This window comes from Canis aureus, chromosome X, assembly GCF_053574225.1.
Source record: "Canis aureus isolate CA01 chromosome X, VMU_Caureus_v.1.0, whole genome shotgun sequence".
NCBI lineage: Eukaryota > Metazoa > Chordata > Mammalia > Carnivora > Canidae > Canis > Canis aureus.
The window spans coordinates 78,772,372-78,793,070 of NC_135649.1; the positions used below are offsets into that span (position 1 = coordinate 78,772,372).

A 20,699-nucleotide genomic window follows, 5' to 3' on the forward strand; every position below is an offset into this window, starting at 1 on the left:
GGCTGTAGTCAGAAAATCCTGGGATCTTGTGTATGAAAATCCTTGCACCGTATTGAAGCAAACTGAACTGTAACAGTGGGGTCAAAAAAGAGTTCTGAGGTAGCTGGGAAGTTGATAGAACCTTTACGGAGGAACTAGGGTTAAGGGACCAAAGACATAACTCGGGGGTAGTAGAGGATGCAAAGTGCAACTTCCCGGCCCTGAAACTCAAGCCACTGGTCTTCCCCAAGCCCATGTCCTCACTTGGCGATAATAACAGAGCTTTCCTCACAGAGTGAAGAGAATAAACGCTTTAGAGAACGTTCAAAACAGTCTAGCCCACTGAATCTGCTCAGTGAGCAGGAGTGGCTGTGAGTACTCCACCCGTTCCCTGGCTGAAGTCCGCCCTCACCGCCACCTATTAGTTTTGCAGTTTGCAGTCATTGAGTTCACTCCTCTCATAGGACGAGAAAGCTGCATAGGGGGAGTGGGGGGAGGCAGGAAAAGGAGGGGGTGGAGGAGGAGTGAGTGAATGTGCGTGTGTTTGTTGGCAGCAGGTGGAGGGGTTGGTTGGGGGGGTAGTGCTTAACTCCCTGTTTACCGGGAGAAGGAGGAAGGCTAAGCAGATTCTGGCCCCACTCAAAATGGAGCCAAGCGACTGCCTCGCCTAAGATGGTGGCTTAAGGTCCTCAGTTTCGATTGCGTACCTAGAGGAACCGAGCAAGTCCAAAGCTAGCCGAATCCCGTCCCCTTTTCTCAAAGTGGCGCCCCGCCTCTGCTGGCGTCACGCGGGAGCCGCTAGCACCTCCCTTCCCCGCCTCTGCCGCGATTACCTCGTGTGCCCAGCCCTCATAAGATGGCGGTCAGGTAGCCTCCCCGCGGCGGCGCCGCCACTCTCAATATGGTACCTGTTTACCCCATATTTCTCCTCCCCTCTCCGCTTCAACTTCCTCCTTGTTTTGAATAAACTTTATTGACTACTTCGAATTGCCTATCACTGCCACCGGGCTTCTCCCGGCGACTTTTTGGGCAGTTATTCCTCCGACCTGGCCGCCGGCTCATCTCATTCCTGGTTGGTGTGCTCGCGGCGATCTCTTGCTGGCCCAGCGACGACGCCGTTTGCTTGTTCACCGGGCAGCCACCGGACTAGGCCCAAGCCACGGGCTCTAGTAGGCCCTAACGGCCGGGCCCGGAGCAAAACCGTGGGGAAAGCTGCCCTGAAGCACCGCCGGGAGCCCAGGGCCGCGCGACCCAGCGGGTGGTTCTGGAGGAAGACTAGCGAGGTTCGCTGCGTTGCCGTGACGATCCCAGAATTCGGCGCGCGCTGCCGGTGGGGCCGGAACTGCTGGCCGATCGTCCGCTGAGCTAGGCGCCCAGGCACTCCACAGAGAGCCCGGCAGCCGGCGCGTCGCTGGAATTGAATTCCGCGAGTGTGAGCAATCCCTGCGGCTTTGCAGATGAGGAGGTCTCTGTAGGGCTCGGGACGAAAGACATTCTTGTCAGGTTTGGGGCGTGAGGAGGTTCCTGTCATTTTGGGAGGCCAGAAGAGATCTCGTAAGTTTCTGGGGCTGCAAGAATATTCCTGTCAATCTTGTGATCTGTTAGGAGATCTCTCAGTTTTGAGGGATAAGGGAGTCCTCGTCACTTTTGAGGGGGCTGTGAAGAAATGCCTGCCGGTTTCTGAGCGGTGGGGGGAAAAAATCCTTGTTTAGTTGCAGCAATGTGAGGAAATTCTAGTTTCAGAGGTTTAAAGGAGATCCTTTCTATTTTGGGGGGTGTAGAAGGAACCCTGTGGTCTTTGAGGTAGAGGACGATCTGATCAGTTATGAAATTGAGATTTATTTCATTTGTTGGGGATGATGAGACTCCTGACTGAATGGGGATGGAATGACTTTGAGAGGGAAGGAGAAGACCATTTAAACTCTCAGCACGACCCCAGAACTGTGATTTGAGTTGGGCACCTAGTCTTGTTTGCCTTGTTCCTGAAGGCATCGAGGTAATTCTCGAGTAATATCTGAGCCAACTTCCAGGGATCCCTCATCTCTCTCTAGTTGCCCCTATTGGGGGGTGAGAGAAGGGGATTTTTTTTCTAAGGTAACTCAGCCTATTTCTTAAGGCTCTGTTTTGCGTCATAATGAAGAAAACCCTGGGAAGAAAGGTTGTGAGCAAGGAGAGGGTACCGTGAGGGTTTAAAGAAGCTTCCTTGAAAAGGCGTCAGATGTTTCCCTGAAACCCGGAAAGAAGTTATCACTGACTCTGGGTGCAGAGGGAGGAAGGAGGGAGGGGAAAAGAAAAACTCGACGGTCAAACGCCGCCGTCCTTTATTTGTTAAGGAAATTCTGGAGGCGGTGGACTTTTCTCCGATTGCCCCCTACAGCCACACCAGCTGTGTTGCATCCCGGCAGCATTAACTGCCCATTCGTGAACTGAGGTTTGGTATCCTGGGGGACCTGATTCACAAGGTAAAAAGTGTTGTCTGTGTCCAGCCATCGTCCAGAAAGGGCGCGCGTACTGCTGTCTCCTGCTTCTCTTGACGCTACGAACCTGGCCCGCCGCAGAGCGCTCCAAGGCCAGACGAAGATGGCCTCAGTGCCAGTGTATTGCCTCTGCCGGCTGCCTTATGATGTGACCCGCTTCATGATCGAATGTGACATGTGCCAGGACTGGTTTCATGGCAGGTAAGGAGGGCAGACCAGGCTGGACAGGTGCTCGCTTGCTCCCTCCTTTCTCAGCTCTCTTTTAGATTCCGGCTCACAACACCCCCCCCCCCAGCTTCCCTCCCGTCCTGGTTAAGAATTAGTGGCAACCCCCCTCCCAGACCCAGGTTCTCTTCATCCCTCCTTGCAGACTGGGGCCTAGCTGACTGTTGGCCTCTGGGGTCTCCCCTTTTTTCTCTTTTCCTGCATATGTTTCTTCTTTGCTCCCTTTTGACTTTTTTTTCAAATTTAGAAATATTTTCAGCCACAAAGAATGTATCATTTTTGTATTCTGGCAATTTTGTTTTGCCTTAGACTCTGGCTTTGTGGGATACATACAATATTCTTGAGATAATTGTTCCAACAAACAGATTTCAGTTGTGGCTTTGCAACTTATTATCAGAGTGTCCTTGGGTAAGTTGCTTTGCTTCTCTGAGCTCCATTGTCTTCGCCTATAAAATATATTTAATATATCTGTCCTTATTATTTAAAGCATTTTGCATGCAGTCAATGAGTGGAGGCAGAAATGCAATAGTATTTATATTTCTTCAGTATTTATCTGCAGAACCATCCAACTAAATTGAATTAAGCAGAAGAGATATTGGGTAAAACAGCAGGAGTAAAACCACTAGTGAATTTCCTCCAGTTAACCATGTGTGCACATAAGCACCTGTCACCCAGGATCCCAGAGAGGTTAGTGTGTGGGGGAAAAAAATTGCTGCTATCCCATTATTGGGACTTAAACTCCCAGGTATGGAAAGAAAACCATGGGAGGAATTTTTGTACTGCAGTACAACAGAACAGTATATGGTGCCCTCCTCCTGTTACATGTGAGATTCTACAATTTTCAGTTGTCACTAGTCCCTTCCAAATGAGTTACTTTTGTCACACCCAAGATCAAACTGCAAGTGCTGGTACTGCTAAAATTCTGCTCTCGGCAGGGATTGCCCCTTGCAGCACATTCAAATTCATGTTCAGCTGATCTTTATTGAGTATTTACTACATGCCAGGTGTGAAGTTCTGTCTGTGTCTTCATGTTCTTTCCTTTAAGAGGGGACAGACCCACAGGGTGGGGCCTTTTTCTTTCCTCTAGAAATAAGCAGGATTAAGATGATTTTCAGGATTCCTGGTATCTTTGCTAGTGCTGATCAAGTCACTCCTCTGTTTAAAATTCTTTTGGTGGTTCTCCTACAGAAAAAATGCAGTCTCCTTTGTGTGACAGACAAGCCTTTTGGTGATCTACTCGTTCAGGCTCATTTCCCACCACTCATCCTCCTGGTTCTTTCTTTATGTCCCAGCAAGAATGAACTACTTATAGTTCTGGGAAAATTTTATACTCCTCTATGCCTCTTTCTTTGTGCATCTTATTCCTAATAATGTCCTCCCTTTTACAACTCACAGCATACCTCCTCTGTAAAAGGTCTCCTTCCTTCTGGTTCCCATCGCACTTTGTGTACATCCTTATTGAAAGTAATTATTATATCACATCATAGTTATAAGTACACCTATGTCACTCATTAGCCAGAGCTACTTGAGGGCAGAGAGCTCAACTTTTCATTTTTGGGACCCTCAGAACCTAGTTCAGTGATAAACACGTAATAGATACTGAGTGCCTTTTTGAATGAATGAATGAATGAATAAATGTGTCTTCTTAAATAAAAGCTATCGTCTGTGGCCTTTGCTTTGGATTCTGTGAGAAGTGTGTAGGTTCAAACCTGGGAAGCGAACTTCTGCTCAGAATATAGAGACCCTAACTGCACATTCTAGGAACTGAAAACTGGAACACATGCTTTCTATGTGCCAGACCCCATAGGGACTTTGCAAAAATTATTATTATTTTTAAAGATTTTATTTATTTATTCATGAGAGACAGAGAGAGAGAGAGAGAGAGAGAGAGAGGCAGAGACACAGGCAGAGGGAAAAGCAGGCCCCTTTCAGGGAGCCTGATGTGGGACTCGCCTCGGGTCTCCAGGATCATGCCCCGAGCTGAAGGTGGCATCAAATCGCTGAGCCACCCGGGCTGCCCACAAAAATTATTTCAATATACACCAACACTGAAAGTTAGATATTTCTTTTTTAAAATAATATTTTGGGTTTTTTCCTGATGATATATGTGAGACATGCTCCTTGTAGAAGAGACAAAACAATAAAGAAATAAAATTCATCTATGGATCTGTTATCTTGCATAATCCACTGTTAAATGTTTTGTTGTATTAACTCTTGTATTTTGACTTAGAATATAAAACTAAGTTTTTTAAACACAGAATTATAAATATCATTTTGTAGCCTGATTTTTATTCTTACTTAACATTATAATGTATTTTACCAGGTTGTCAAGTACTCATCTAATCCTCATTTCTGATAGCCCACCATATATATGTGTCATCAATTACTTGGTCATTTCCTCTGTGGTTGGATACTTACCATTATTTCTACTTTTTTTATAATATAATATTGTGATATGAGGGAAACTTTGGGGATTCTGGAAATTTTTTTTTGGAAATGTTTTTTGTTTTGATATGGGGTGCTGGTTAAAACAAAAAGAAAAACATTATGGTGAACATTGTTGCACAATAGAGACTTGACATTTATAACAAACACAACTGAGGACTTTAAGAATTCCAAATTAACAAATATGGAAATGGGTTTATGGGCCGGGGTCCTCCTCAATCACATTTCTGTGGTGAGTCCTGTGTTTCTGTGAACACCTAGACAGGTTAATTGCCTTAATGTTTTTTTCCGTGAAAGAGACCAAGTTTTTATTTCTTTTCATGCTCCTCCTCTCTATGGGCTAGCAGAAAACAAGGAAGCCAGCTGAGAATCAGGTCTTTGGTGGGTTGCTCTTGCTTACTCAGTGCATTGTGTTCATGCACATGCATGTGCACACACACCAGGCTCCCTGTGCTTCTTATAAGATTATAATTAAACACAATTGCAAGTTCCTCAGTGTTGTGGACTTTTCATGGTTGCTCACAATAGTTAAACTCACAAATGCCTATAGGTGATAGAAATTTGTCCGCATCTCTGATGACTTCCATAGGCTAGATTTCTTCAAGTCCAGTTAGGGATTAGTAATGCCAAGTTACTTCCTGGAAAGGTTATAATAAGGAAGGTGACTTCCATTTTGCTGATGAGAATCTAGAATTCATGGAATTACTTTCTGAATCTGGATTTGAACTTAGAGTTACCTGGCTCCAGAGCTTAGGTTCTCGAATGTGGAAAAAAGTTGGTATTAGCTTTATTTCTCCTACTGTAAAGGGTAGGTTTTTGCTAATCACTTTGATTTGTAGAGCAGTGGTTCTCAAACTTTAGCATTCATCAGAATCACTTGAGAGACCTATTAAAAGACAAGATAGGGGATGCCTGGGTGGCTCTGACTGTTGATGCCTGTTGAGCATCTGACTGGCTCAGGGCGTGGTCCTGGTGTCCTGGGATCAAGTCTCGCATCAGGCTCCCTATGGGGAGTCTCTGCCTCTCTCTCTGTCTCTCATGAATAAATACATAAAATCTTAAAAAAAAAGACAAGGTAAGTAGGCCACACTTTCAGGGTTTCTGATTTAGTGGGTGAGTTGGGGCTACCCTCAGAACCACTGATATAGACCATTATTCTGTGTCGATTCCTTCTCTTTCTGTGGAGTGTGACAGCTTCTGATGTTGGGGGATGTGCAGGCTAACATACCATTATTGTACCCTGTTCTCAAAGTGTTAGTAGAATTAGTTAAAATTTGTTAGAATTAGTAGAATTTGTTAAAAATGTGAATTCTTGGATGCCTGGGTGACTCAGTGGGTTAAGTGTACATTTGGCTCAGGTCATGCATGATCCCAGGGTCCTGGGGTCGAGCCTCACATTGGGCTCCCTGCTCAGCGGGGAGCCTGCTTCTGCTCCTGCTCCCCATGCTTGTGTACTCTCTCAAGTGAAATCTTTTTTAAAAATAAGAATTCTTGGTCTGGGATCCAGGAATCTCTAATAAAAAGAAAGATTCTGATGTACTCTAACTTTTGATAATCGTACATTGGTGGAGAATTAGGTGGTGAGCATTTATCGATGTCTAGGGCTTTGACAAAACCTCACCGCTTTGCAGTTTTCCTATCTATAAAGGAAGCATTGGTTGGCACATCCAATGTGGATGTGACTGGAGGTGACTCTAAACTCTAGAAGAAATGGCACTGGCTTCAGAACTGGGTTTACTGAATACTAGCTAATGTGCCCCCCAACTATGTTAAATACTTTGCATAGTTATCTTTATTTAATCTTTTAAAAATTTAATTGTTTTTAAATTATGGATTATATTTAATAGTTTTAGAACTGTTAAAGTTATTTATTTAATACTGAGTATGTTGTGGTAGTTTGTGCTTTCCAAGGAATTAATACATTTCATTTAAGTTGTCAAAAATTTTTTTTAAGATTTTGTTTATTTATGAGAGACACAGAGAGAGAGGCAGAGACACAGGCAGAGGGAGAAGCAGGCTCTATGCAGGGAGCCCGACATGGGACTCGATCCCAGGTCTCCAGGATTACGCCCTGGGACAAAGGGGGTGCTAAACCGCTGAGCCACCCAGGCTGCCCTAAGTTGTCAAATTTAAGTGTGTAGAGTTGTTCACAGTATTCCCGTACCATTTTGATATCTGTAGGCCGGCTGTGTGGTGATATTTCATTCCTGATATTGAAAATTTGTATCTTCTCTTTTCTTTCTCAGACTCAGTAGACATTTGTCAGTTTTATTGATCTTTTCAAAGAACAAGCTCTTTTTGTTCATTAACATTCTCTGTTGTCTTTCTGTTTTCAATCTCATTGATTTCTGTTTTTATTATTTCCTTCTGCTTGCTTTGGGTTTATTGTGCTCCTCTTTACCTAATTTCTTGAAGTAGGAGCTTAGGTTATTGATTTGAGACTTTTCCTGTTTTCTAATGTAAGCACTTAGTATTATTTTTTTATATTTAATAAACTTTTTATTTACTTTGGGGGGAGGGATTTATTTTATTTTATTTTTATTGTAATTTGATTTGTCAACATATAGTATAACACTCAGTGTTCATCCTATCAAGTGCCCTCCTCAGTGCCCATCACCCAGTCACCCCATTCCCCCCCCCAACCTCTCCTTCCACTACCCCTTGTTCATTTCCCAGAGTTAGGAGTCTCTCATGTTGTGTCACCCTCTCTAATTTTTCCCACTCATTTTCCCTCCTTTCCCCTACAATCCCTTTCACTATTTCTTATATTCCCCGTATGAGTGAAACCATATGATGATTGTCCTTCTCCGATTGACTTACTTCCCTCAGCATAATACCCTCCAGTTCCATCGTCAAAGCAAATGGTGGGTATTTGTCCTTTCTAATAGCTGAGTAATATTCCATTGTGTATATATTCCACATCTTCTTTATCTATTCATCTGTCGATGGACAATGAGGCTCCTTCAACAGTTTGGCTATTGTGGACATTGCTGCTATAAACATCGGGGGTGCAGGTGTCCTGGCGTTTCACTGCATCTGTATTTGAGGTAAATACCCTGTAGTGCAATTGCTGGGTCATAGGGTAGCTCTATTTTTAACTCTTTGAGGAACCTCCACACAGTTTTCCAGAGTGGCTGTACCAGTTCACATTCCCACCAACACTGCAAGAGGATTCCCCTTTCTTCACATCCTCTCCAACATTCCCGTCTTGTTAATTTTCCCCATTCTCACTGGTGTGAGGTGGTATCTCATTGTGGTTTTGATTTGTATTTCCCTGATGGCAAGTGATGCAGAGCATTTTCTCATGTGCTTCTTGGTCATGTCTATGTATTCTTTGGTGAAAATTCTGTTCATGTCTTTTGCCCATTTCAGGATTGGATTGTTTGTTTCTTTGCTGTTGAGTTTAATAAGTTCTTTATAGATCTTGGATACTAGCCCTTTATCTGATATGTCATTTGCAAATATCTTCTCCCGTTCTGTATTATTAATTTTCCTCTTAGTACTGATATAGCTGTGTCCCACCAATTTTGATATGTTTTCCTTTTCATCTAGTTCAATGTAATTTTTAAAAGATTGATATATTTATTTCAGAGAGAGAGGGAGGGAGGCTGGTGGGGGAGGGGGTGGAACAAGGGACAGGCAGAGGGAGAGGAAGAGAATCTCAAGCCTAGTCTACCCTGAGTGCAGAGCCTGATGTGGGGTTGGATCTCAGGACTCTGAAAGGGTGACCAGAGCCAGAAGTAAGAGTCAGGTGCTTAACTGCCTGACCCACCCATGTGCCCCTAGTTCAGTGTAATTTTTAATTTCCTTGGAAGCTTCATGTTTGATCTATGAATTGAATAGCAGTGTGTTGTTTAGTTTCCACTTGTTTGTAGATTTTCCTTTTATTCTGTTACTGATTTCTGGTTTGGTTTCATGGTCAAAGAATATACTCTGTATGATTTCAGTTTCTTTAAATGTATTAAGGTTTAGTGGCTCATTGGTTGAGCATCTGCCTTTGGCTCAGGTCATGATCCTGGAGTCCCGGGATGAGGTCCTGCGTAGGGCTCCCTGCAGGGAGCCTGCTGCTCCCTCTGCCTATGTCTCTGTCTCTCTCTCTGTGTCCCTTATGAACAAATAAATAAAATCTTTAAAGAAATATTTGAGGTTTGTTTTATGGCCTGGGATATGCTCTGTCTTGATAAATGTTCCATGGTTACATGAAAAGAACCCTGCTATTGTTGGGTTTTCTATAAATGTCGATTTACTCCTGTTGGTTGATGGTGTTGCTGAATTGTCTCTGTCCTTGCTGATTTTTTTTTCTTTTTTAAAAGTTTATTTCTCTTTTTTTTAATAATAAATCTATTTTTTATTGGTGTTCAATTTGCCAACATACAGAATAACACCCAGTGCTCATCCCGTCAAGTGCCCCCCTCAGTGCCCATCAACCATTCACCCCCTGCCCCGCCCTCCTCCCCTTCCACCACCCCTAGTTCATTTCCCAGAGTTAGGAGTCTTTTTTTTTTGATTTTTTAAAAATTTATTTATGATAGTCACACACACAGAGAGAGAGAGAGGCAGAGACACAGGCAGAGGGAGAAGCAGGCCCCACGTACCGGGAGCCCGATGTGGGATTCAATCCCGGGTCTCCAGTATCGCGCCCTGGGCCAAAGGCAGGTGCCCAACCGCTGCGCCACCCAGGGATCCCTCATTAACGAGTTAGGAGTCTTTATGTTCTGTCTCCCTTTCTGATATTTCCTACCCATTTCTTCTCCCTTCCCTTCTATTCCCTTTCACTATTATTTATATTCCCCAAATGAATGAGAACATATAATGTTTGTCCTTCTCCGATTGACTTATTTCACTCACCATAATACCCTCCAGTTCCATCCACGTTGAAGCAAATGGTGGGTATTTGTCATTTCTAATGGCTGAGTAATATTCCATTGTATACATAAACCACATCTTCTTTATCCATTCATCTTTCGATGGACACCGAGGCTCCTTCCACAGTTTGGCTATTGTGGCCATTGCTGTTAGAAACATCGGGGAGCAGGTGTCCCGGCGTTTCATTGCATCTGCATCTTTGGGGTAAATCCTCAGCAGTGCAATTGCTGGGTCGTATGACAGGTCTATTTTTAACTCTTTGAGGAACCTCCACACAGTTTTCCAGAGTGGCTGCCCCATTACACATTCCCGCCAACAGTGTAAGAGGGTTCCCTTTTCTCCCCATCCTCTCCAACATTTGTGGTTTCCTGCCTTGTTAATTTTCCCCATTCTCACTGGTGTGAGGTGGTATCTCATTGTGGTTTTGATTTGTATTTCCCTGATGGCAAGTGATGTGGAGCATTTTCTCATGTGCTTGTTGGCCATGTCTGTGTCTTCCTCTGTGAGATTTCTGTTCATGTCTTTTGCCCATTTCATGATTGGATTGTTTGTTTCTTTGGTGTTGTGTTTAATAAGTGCTTTATAGATCTTGGAAACTAGCCCTTTATCTGATATGTCATTTGCAAATATCTTCTCCCATTCTGTAGGTTGTCTTTGAGTTTTGTTGACTGTATCCTTTGCTGTGCAAAAGCTTCTTATCTTGATGAAGTCCCAATAGTTCATTTTTCCTTTGTATCTTTTGCCTTCGTGGATGTATCTTGCAAGAAGTTACGGTGGCCGAGTTCAAAAAGGGTGTTGCCTGTGTTCTCCACTAGGATTTTGATGGAATCTTGTCTCACATTTAGATCTTTCATCCATTTTGAGTTGCTCTTTGTTTATGGTGCAAGGGAGTGGTCTAGTTTCATTCTTCTGCATGTGGACGTCCAATTTTCCCAGCACCATTTATTGAAGAGGCGGTCTTTCTTCCAATGGATAGTCTTTCCTCCTTTATCGAATATTAGTTGACCATAAAGTTCAGGGTCCACTTCTGGGTTCTCTATTCTGTTCCATTGATCTCTGTGTCTGTTTTTGTGCCAGTACCACACTGTCTTGATGACCACAGCTTTGTAGTACAACCTGAAATCTGGTATTGTGATGCCCTCAGTTATGGTTTTCTTTTTTAAAATTCCCCTGGCTATTCGGGGTCTTTTCTGATTCTACACAAATCTTAAAATAATTTGTTCTAACTCTCTGAAGAAAGTCCATGGTATTTTGATAGGGATTGCATTAAATGTGTAAATTGCCCTGGGTAACATTGACATTTTCACAATATTAATTCTGCCAATCCATGAGCATGGAATATTTTTCCATGTCTTTGTGTCTTCCTCAATTTCTTTCAGAAGTGTTCTATAGTTTTTAGGGTATAGATCCTTTACTTCTTTGGTTAGGTTTATTCTTAGGTATCTTATGCTTTTGGGTGCAATTGTAAATGGGATTGACTCCTTAATTTCTTTCTTCAGTCTCATTGTTAGTGTATAGAAATGCCACTGACTGCTGGGCATTGATTTTTGTATCCTGCCATGCTGCCAAATTGCTGTATGAGTTCTATCAATCTTGGGGTGGAGGTTTTTGGGTTTTCTATGTAGAGTATCATGTCATCGGCGAAGACGGAGAGTTTGACTTCTTCTTTGCTCATTTGAATGCCTTTAATGCTTAAAGAGGAATTTTAAGAGTCCCCCTTAAAATTTCTTGCAGAGCTGGTTTGGGGGTCACATATTCTTTCAGTTCCTGCCTGTCTTGGAAGCACTTTATCTCTCCTTCTACTCTGAATGAGAGCCTTGCTGGATAAAGTATTCTTGGTTGCATGTTTTTCTCATTTAGGGCCCTGAATATATCCTGCCAGCCCTTTCTGGCCTGCCAGGTCTCTGTGGAGAGGTCTGCTGTTACCCTAATACTCCTCCCCATAAAAGTCAGGGATTCCTTACTGATTTTCTATCTAGTTCAATCAGTTGTTGAGAAGGAGGTATTGAAGTGTCCAGCTACAAGTGTCAAATTTGTCTCTTTCCTTTCAGTTCTATCATTTATTGGCTCACATTTTGCTGCTTTGTTGTTTGATGCATATGTATTTAAGATTGCTACATCTTGGTGAATTGACCTTTTATTATTATCATGTTGTCCTTTGCTGTCTCTGATTGTTTTTCTGCATGGAAGTCTACTCTATGTGATATTAATATAGCTACTCATTTCTTTGGATTAAAGGTTGCATGGTATATCCTTTCTCATCCCTTTACTTTCAGCTTACATTATTTTTTGAAGATTTTATTTATTTATTCATGAGAAACACAGAGAATGAGGCAGAGTCATAGGCAGAGGGAGAAGCAGGCTCCTCGCAGGGAGCCCAATGTGGGACTGAATTCCTGGACTGGGATCAGACCTTGAGCCAAAGGCAGATGCTCAACCGCTGAGCCACCCAGGTGTCCCTCAGCTTATATCATAGTATATAAAATGAGTTTCTTGTATGTAGCATATTGTTCAGTATTCTTTTTACCCACTCCACCTGCCTCTCTTAATTGGTCTGCTTAGGCCGTTTCTACTTAATGCAGTTATTGATATGTTGGGGCTTAAGTCTGTCGTTTTGTTTTATTTTCTGTTTGTTTTCTCTGTTCTTTTCTTTGTTTTCTTCATCCTACCCTTCTGTGGAATTTTCTAGAATTCCACTTTAACATATTTATTATGTTTTTGAATATATCTCTTTGTATACCTTTTTCAATGCTTGCTCTAGGTACTAACATAATACTTAAACAACATACCACAATCAACTGGTATTGACATCTTACCAGTTTGAGTGAAGAGTAGAAATCTTACTTCCCTTTAAAATCCTTTATGTTTCTTTGTTTATAGAAGCACATCAAATAGTTTTATAATTTTTGTTTCAACTGTCAAACATGATTTAGGAAAGTCAAGAGGGAAAGGAAAAGATACTATATTTACCCACAGTTTTACTCTTTTCCCCTCTTCTGTCTTACTTCCTGATCTTCCCAAAGATTCCTTCTTTTATCATTTCCTTTCTTTTTAGAGAACTTCATTTAGCCAGTCTTTTAGGAAAGGTCTCCCGGCAAAAATCCTGTTAGTTTTCCTTCATATGAGAATATATTGATTTCTTTTGGATTCCTGAAGTTCTTTTCATTTGATATTAGATTCTGGATTTTTAGTTCTTTTCCTTCAACACTTGAAAACTATTGTGCTACTTTCTTTTGGCCTCCATAGTTTCTGATGAGAGATCCTTATTCATTTGAATTGCTGTCCTCCTTTAGATAATGTCATTTCTTTATCACTGCTTTAAAGATTTTTCCTTTGGGGGTACCAGTTAAGCATCCGACTCTTGATTATAGCCGAGGTTATGGTCTCAGGGTGGTGGGATTGAGCCCCGCATTGGGCTCCATGCTGGGCATGGAGCCTGCTTAAGATTCTGTCTCTCCCCCTCTCCCTCTGCTCCCCTGCCACTCCCTCCCCTTCTGCCTGCACATGTACTCACGTGCTCTTTCTCTGAAGAAAAAAAAAGATTTTTTTCCCTCTGTCTTTTATGTTCAGGAATTTAATTATAGTATTTGTCAGTGTAGAAATATTTTAGATCATCTTTGGTTTTAGTTTTATAGGTTGCTGAAGCTCTATTTTTTAACCTATTTTTCTTTCAATTTTGTTGAGATATGATTGACATATAGTACTGTAAAAGTTTAGGGTATGGAGTATAAGTACTTGACTTATTATATATTGTGAAATGATTGCCACAATAGGTTTAGTTACTATCTATAACTTCATATAGGTAACAAAAAAAGAAAAAAATACCTTTTTTTCCCCTTGTGATGAGAACTTACAGGATTCACCATCTTAGCAACTTTTAGATAAGCCATACAGCAGTGTTAACCATATTCCTCATATTATACATTACATCCACAGGTACTTATTTATTTTATAAATGGAAGTTTGTACCTTTTGACAATCTTTCTCCAATCCCCCATCACCAACACCCCCGCCTTCAGTAACCATAGGTCTTATCTATTTTTCTGTGAGTTTGTATTTTCGTGTTTTTTGTTTAGATTCTACATATAAGTCACATCTTTTTTTTGGCTTTTATTTATTTATTTTTGTATATATTTATTATTGGAGTTCAATTTGCCAACATATAGAATAACACCAAGTGCTCATCATCAAGTGCCCCCTTTAGTGCCCGACACCCAGTCATCCCAACCCCCCGCCACGTCCCTTTCCACCACCCTTTATTCGTTTCCCAGAGTTAGATGTCTCTGATGTTCTGTCACCCTCTCTGATATTTCTCACTCATTTTCTCTCCTTTCCCTTTTGTTCCCTTTCACTATGTTTTATTTTCCCCAAATGAATGAGACCATATAATGTTTGTTCGTCTCCATTTGACTTACTTCACTCAGCATATTATCCTCCAGTTCCATCCACGTCGAAGCAAATGGTGGGTATTTGTCGTTTCTAATGGCTGAGTAATATTCCATTATATACATAGACCACATCATCTTTATCCATTCATCTTTCAATGGACACTGAGGCTCCTTCCACAGCTGGGCTATTGTGGACATTGCTGCTATAAACATCGGGGTGCAGGTGTCCCGGCGTTTCACTGCATCTGTATCTTTGGGGTAAATCCCCAGCAGTGCAATTGCTGGGTCATAGGGCAGTTCTATTTTTAACTCTGAGGAACCTCTCCACACAGTTTTCCAGAGTGGCTGCACCAATTCACATTCCCACCAGCAGTGCAAGAGGGTTCCCCTTTCTCCACATCCTCTCCAACATTTGTTGTTTCCCGTCTTGTTAATTTTTACCATTCTCACTGGTGTGAGGTGGTATTTCATTGTGGTTTTGATTTGTATTTCCCTGATGGCCAGTGATGCGGAGCATTTTCTCATGTGCTTGTTGGCCATATCGATCTCTTCCTCTGTGAAATTTCTGTTCATGTCTTTTGCACATTTCATGATTGGATTGTTTGTTTCTTTGCTGTTGAGTTTAATAAGTTCTTTATAGATCTTGGAAACTAGCCCTTTATCTGATATGTCATTTGCAAATATCTTCTCCCATTCTGTAGTTTGTCTTTTAGTTTTGTTGACTGTTTCTTTGGCAGTGCAGAAGCTTTTTATCTTGATGAAATCGCAATAATTCATTTTTGCTTTTGATTCCCTTGTCTTCATAGATGTATCTTGCAAGAAGTTACTGTGGCCAAGTTCAAAAAGGGTGTTGCCTGTGTTCTCCTCTAGGATTTTGATGGACTCTTGTCTCACATTTAGATCTTTCATCCATTTTGAGTTTATCTTTGTGTGTGGTGTAAGAGAATGGTCTAATTTCCTTCTTCTGCATGTGGCTGTCCAATTTTTGAAGCACCATTTATTGAAGAGACTGTCCTTTTCCCAGGGGATAGTCTTTCCTGCTTTGTCTAATACTAGGTGACTAGAATGGAGTTGAGGGTCCGCTTCTGGATTCTCTATTCTGTTCCATTGATCTATGTGTCTGATTTTGTGCCAGTACCACACTATCTTGATGACCAAAGCTTTGTAGTACAACCTGGAATCTGGCATTGTGATGCCCCTGGCTCTGGTTTTGTTTGTTTTTGAATATTCCCGTGCCTATTTGGGGACTTTTCTGATTCCACACAAATATTTTTTTTTCAAGATTTCATTTATTTATTCATGAGAAACACAGACAGAGGAGAGAGAGAGAGGCAGAGACACAGGCAGAGGGAGAAGAGAAGCAGGCTCCATACAGGGAGCCCAACGTGGGACTCCATCCCGGGTCTCCAGGATCTCGCCCTGGGCTGAAGGCGGCGCTAAACCGCTAAGCCACCTGGGCTGCCCATCCACACAAATCCTAAGATGATTTGTTCCAACTCTGAAGAAAGTCCATGGTATTTTGATAGGGATTGCATGGAGTGTGTAAATTGCCCTGGGTAGCACGGATATTTTCACAATATTAATTCTTCCAATCCATGAGCATGGAATATTTTTCCATCTCTTTGTGTCTTCCTCCACTTCTTTCAGAAGTGTTCTGTAGTTTTGAGGGTATAGATCCTTTACGTCTTTGTTTAGGTTTATTCCTAGGTATCTTATGCTTTTGGGTGCAATTGTAAATGGGATTCTTAATTTCTCTTCCTTCAGCCTCATTGTTACTGTAGAGAAATGCCAGTGATTTCTGGGCATTGATTTTGTAACCTGCCACACTGCTGAATTGCTGTATGAGTTCTAGCAAACTTGGGGTGGAGTCTTTGGCGTTTTCTATGTACAGTATCCCGTCATCTGCGAAGAGGGAGAGTTTGACTTCTTTGCCAATTTGAATGCCTTTAGTTTTTTTTGTTGCCTGATTGCTGAGACTAGGACTTCTAGTCCTATGTTGAATAGCAGTGGTGAGAGTAGACATCCCTGTCGTGTTCCTGATCTTAGGAGAATGGCTCCCAGTGTTTCCCCATTGAGAATGATATTGGCTGTGGGCTTTTCATTGATGGCTTTTAAGATGCTGAGGAATGTTCCCTCTATCCCTACACTCTGAAGCGTTTTGATCAGGAATGGATGCTGTATTTTGTCAAATGCTTTCTCTGCATCTGTTGAGAGGATCCTATGGTTCTTGTTTTTTCTCTTGTGGATATGATATATCACGTTGATTGCTTTACGAGTGTTGAGCAAACCTTGCATCCCGGGGATAAATCCCACTTGGTCATGGTGAATAATCTTCTTAATGTACTGTTGGATCCTATTGGCTAGTATCTTGTTGAGAATTTTTGCATCCATGTTCATCAGGGATGTTGGCCTACAATTCTCCTTTTTGGTGGGGTCTTTGTCTGGTTTTGGAATGAAGGTGATGCTGGCCTCATAGAACGAGTTTGGAAGTATTCCATCCCTTTCTATCTTTTGGAAAAGCTTTAATAGAATAGGCATTGTTTTTTTCTTTAAACGTTTGATAGAATTCACTGGGGAAGGCATCTGGCCCTGGACTTTTGTGTCGTGGGAGGTTTTGATGACTGCTTCAATTTCCTCCCTGGTTATTGGCCTGTTCAGGTTTTCTATTTCTTCCTGGTCCAGTTTTGGTAGTTTGAGGTTTTCCAGAAATGCATGCATTTCTTCCAGATTGCCTAATTTATGGCGTATAGCTGCTCATAATATGTTTTTACAATCGTTTGTATTTCCCTGGTGTTGGTTGTGATCTCTCCTTTTTCATTCGTGATTTTATTAATTTGAGTCTTTTCTCTTTTGTTTTTAATAAGGCTGGCTAATGGTTTATCTATCTTATTAATTCTTTCAAAGAACCAACTCCTGTTTTTGTTGGTCTGTTCCACAGTTCTTTGGTTTCTATTTAATTGAGTTCTGCTTGATTCTTCATTAACTCTCTTCTTCTGCTGGGTGTAGGTTTTGCTTAACTTTCTCCAGTTCCTTTAGGTGCAAGGTTAGCTTTCTATTTGAGTTTTTTCCAATTTTTTGAGGGATGCTTGTTTTCCAATGTATTTCCCCCCCAGGACTGCTTTTGCTGTATCCCAAAGATTTTTGAATGGTTATATCTTCATTCTCATTAGTTTCCATGAATCTTTTAAATTCTTCTCTAATTTCCTGGTTGGCCCTTTCATCTTTTAGCAAGATGCTCTTTAACCTCCACATGTTTGAATTTTTTCCAAATTTCTTCTTGTGATTGAGATCAAGTTTCAAAGCGTTATGGGCTGAAAATATTCAGGGGACAATCCCAATCTTTTAGTATCGGTTGAGACCTGATATGTGACCCAGTATGTGGTCTCTTCTGGAGAAAGTTCCATGTGCACTTGAGAAGAATGTGTACTCAGTTGCGTTTGGATGTAAATTTCTGTAAATATCCGTGAAATCCATCTGGTCCAGCATATCATTAAAAGCTCTTGTTTCTTTGGAGATGTTGTTTTTAGAAGTTCTGTCATTTGCAAAAAGTGCCGTGTTGAAGTCTCCCTGTATTAGTGTATTATTAGCTAAGCATGTCTTTACTTTGCTTATTAATTCATTTATATACTTCGCAGCTCCCACATTCGGGGCATATGTATTGATTATTGTTAAGTCCTCTTGTTGGATAGATCCTTTAAGTATTATATAGTGTCCCTCTTCATCTCTTACTACAGTCTTCGGTATAAACTTTAATGTATGTGAGATGAGAATTGCTACCCCTGCTTTCTTTTGGGGACCATTGGAATGGTTAATGATTCTCCAACCTTTCATTATCAGGCGGTAGGTGTCCTTAGGTCTAAAATGAGTCTCTTGTAGACAGCAAATAGATGGGTCTTGCTTTTTTATCCAGTCTGAAACCCTGCACCTTTTGATTGGATCATTAAGCCCATTCATGTTCAGAGTTACTATTGAAAGATATGAATTTAGTGTCATTATGATACCTATTCAGTCCCTGTTTTTGTGGATTGTTTCTTTGGGCTTCCACTTTCTTTTACAGAGTCCCCCTTAATATTTCTTGCAGAGCTGGTTTGGTGGCCACATATTCTTTCAGTTTCTGCCTATCTTGGAAGCTCTTTATCTCTCCTTCTATTCTGAATGAGAGCCTTGCTGGATAGAATATTCTTGGCTTCATGTTCTTCTCCTTTAGGACCCTGAATATATCCTGCCAACCCTTTCTGGCCTGCCAGGTTTCTGTGGAGAGGTCTGCTATTAATCTAATATTTCTTCCCATATAAGTTAGGGATCTCTTATGTCTTGCTGCTTTAAGGATTTTCTCTTTATATTTGGAATTTGCATGTTTCACTCTTAAATGTCGAGATGTTTTATGGTTTTTATTGATTTTAGGGGGGGGGTCTATCTCCTGGATCTGAATTCCTGTTTTTCTCCCCAGATTAGGGAAGTTCTCAGGTATGATTTGTTCAAATATGCTTTCTGGTCCTCTGTCCCTCTTGGCGTCCTCTGGAACCCCACTTAAACGTAGATTAATCCCTCTGAGCCTGTCATTTATTTTTCTTAACCTTTTTTCATGTTCTTTTAATTGTTTTTCTTTTTTTTTCCTCAGCTTCCTTCTTTGCCATCAACTTGTCTTCTATGTCACTCACTCATTCTTCTACCTCGTTAACCCTCATCGTTAGGACCTCCAGTAGGATTGTATGTCATTTAATTGATTTTTAATTTTGGCCTGATTAGATCTAAATTCTCCAGTCATGAATTCTCTTGCATCCTTTATGCTTTTATCCAAAGCCACCAGTAGCTTTATAATAGTGCTTCTGAATTGGCTTTCTGATATTGAATTGTAATCCAAATTCTGTAACTTTGTGGCAGAGAATACTTTTTCTGATTCTTTCTTTTGTGGTGAGGTCTTCTTTCTAGTCATTTTGCTCAGTGCAGAGTGGCTAAAAATGAGTTGTTCTGGAAAAAGGAAGAAAAAAAGAGGAAAACAAAAACAAAAAAAGACAAGGAGGGGTATCCTCTGGTTCTATATACTGTAAATCCCTCGACTTGCCCTGGAGCTTTCCAGGGCTGCTTGTTCAAGAACTTGCTCTTCTCCTGTCCTTCTAGGTTGTCTTCTGGGGTGGGATCTCTTGTGCTGATTCTCAGGTGTATGCACCTGGGGAAGCTGCCCCACCCCTGACAGGTGCTCGGCTTAGTGGGAGCTGTTTATCCTGTGAGGCCCCTGTTCCATGGCTGCCCGACCCTCTCAGGTACAGGGTGACACCAGGAGGGACAACCCCACTGGTGGCAGCCCGGTCCCCAGCCCTGGAGTAAGCACCAGCAGTAACTATCATAGTCTCCCAGTCCGCACTGGTCTGGATGCTCCCGGGGTGGGGAGGTGCTGATCTGCACAGCTGGAGGGTGCCGGATGGCAGAGTGTTCTCGCTGTCCTGTGCCCTCCCCGCCTCCCTCTGTCGGGGGAGGGAGCGCAGGTTCCCAGGCTGTGTCCCCTGGCGCCCTGGCATCCGGGGCCTGCGCTGTTGGAATCGTGTTCCCAGGGCCTGGCAGCCCCCTCTCCCCAGAGCCGTTGGCTGAGCTTCTCCCAAGGTCCCGCCGGGCACGCGCTCCAGCCCTTTACTGAGATCTGCCCATAGTCTGTGATGCTCTCTCCCCCCGGGAGCACTTCCTCTGTTAGTGACTCCGGAATCTGGAGGCTCCACTGCCCCTCTTGTGGTTCTGCCAGGTTTCCCTGCTAAGCGCCTTTCCATCCGGAAAGAATCCGGTGGGATTTTTTAAGTTCCTGCTTCTCTGGGCCTGGGCTTTCCTGTCCCGGAGCCTTCGCAGTGGCTTTAGCCTGGCTCCTCGCGGGGGGGGGGGGGGGGGGGGGGGGGGGGGGGGGGGGCTCGCCCACTTGATGGGGGGGGGCCCTCACCCACTTGATTCTTTTTTATTTTTTCTGTCTTCCTACCTTGTTAGAAGCACAAACTCTTCTCTCTGTAGCGTTCCAGCTGGTCTCTCTAAATCTCAGGCCGAATTCGTAGGTTTTCAGGATGATTTGAAAGTTATCTAGGTAAGTTGGTGGGGACAGGTGACTTGGGTATCCTACTCTTACTCCATCTTGCCCTGCCTCCTCCTATAAGTCACATCTTAACGTTTTTTTTCTGTTTTTTTTTTTTTTTAAAGATTTTACTTATTTATAAGAGAGAGAGAGAGAGAGAGAGAGAGAGAGAGAGGCAGAGACATAGGCAGAGGCAGAAGCAGGCTCCCTGTATGGAGCCCAGTGTGGGAATCATCTTGATCTTGGATTCTGGGATCAGCCCTGAGC

At 42.4% G+C, this 20,699-nt stretch overlaps 1 protein-coding gene across 7 annotated transcripts in view; it reads left to right on the top strand.

The window, feature by feature from the left end:
- Nucleotides 1–822: 822 nt before the first annotated feature.
- Nucleotides 823–20,699, top strand: part of PHF8 (PHD finger protein 8) — a 110,208-nt gene continuing 90,331 nt past the window's right edge. For 2 of the 7 annotated variants that reach the window (XM_077888856.1, XM_077888860.1), the window contains exons 1-2: nucleotides 825–1,533; nucleotides 2,466–2,657. In XM_077888856.1, coding sequence (XP_077744982.1) covers nucleotides 2,560–2,657 — 98 coding nt within the window. In that variant the 5' untranslated portion in view covers nucleotides 825–1,533; nucleotides 2,466–2,559. Of the gene's footprint in view, nucleotides 1,534–2,465; nucleotides 2,658–3,227; nucleotides 3,369–20,699 lie in introns of those variants that run through there. The other 5 variants (XM_077888859.1, XM_077888861.1, XM_077888857.1 and 2 more) reach the window with 4 other exon arrangements.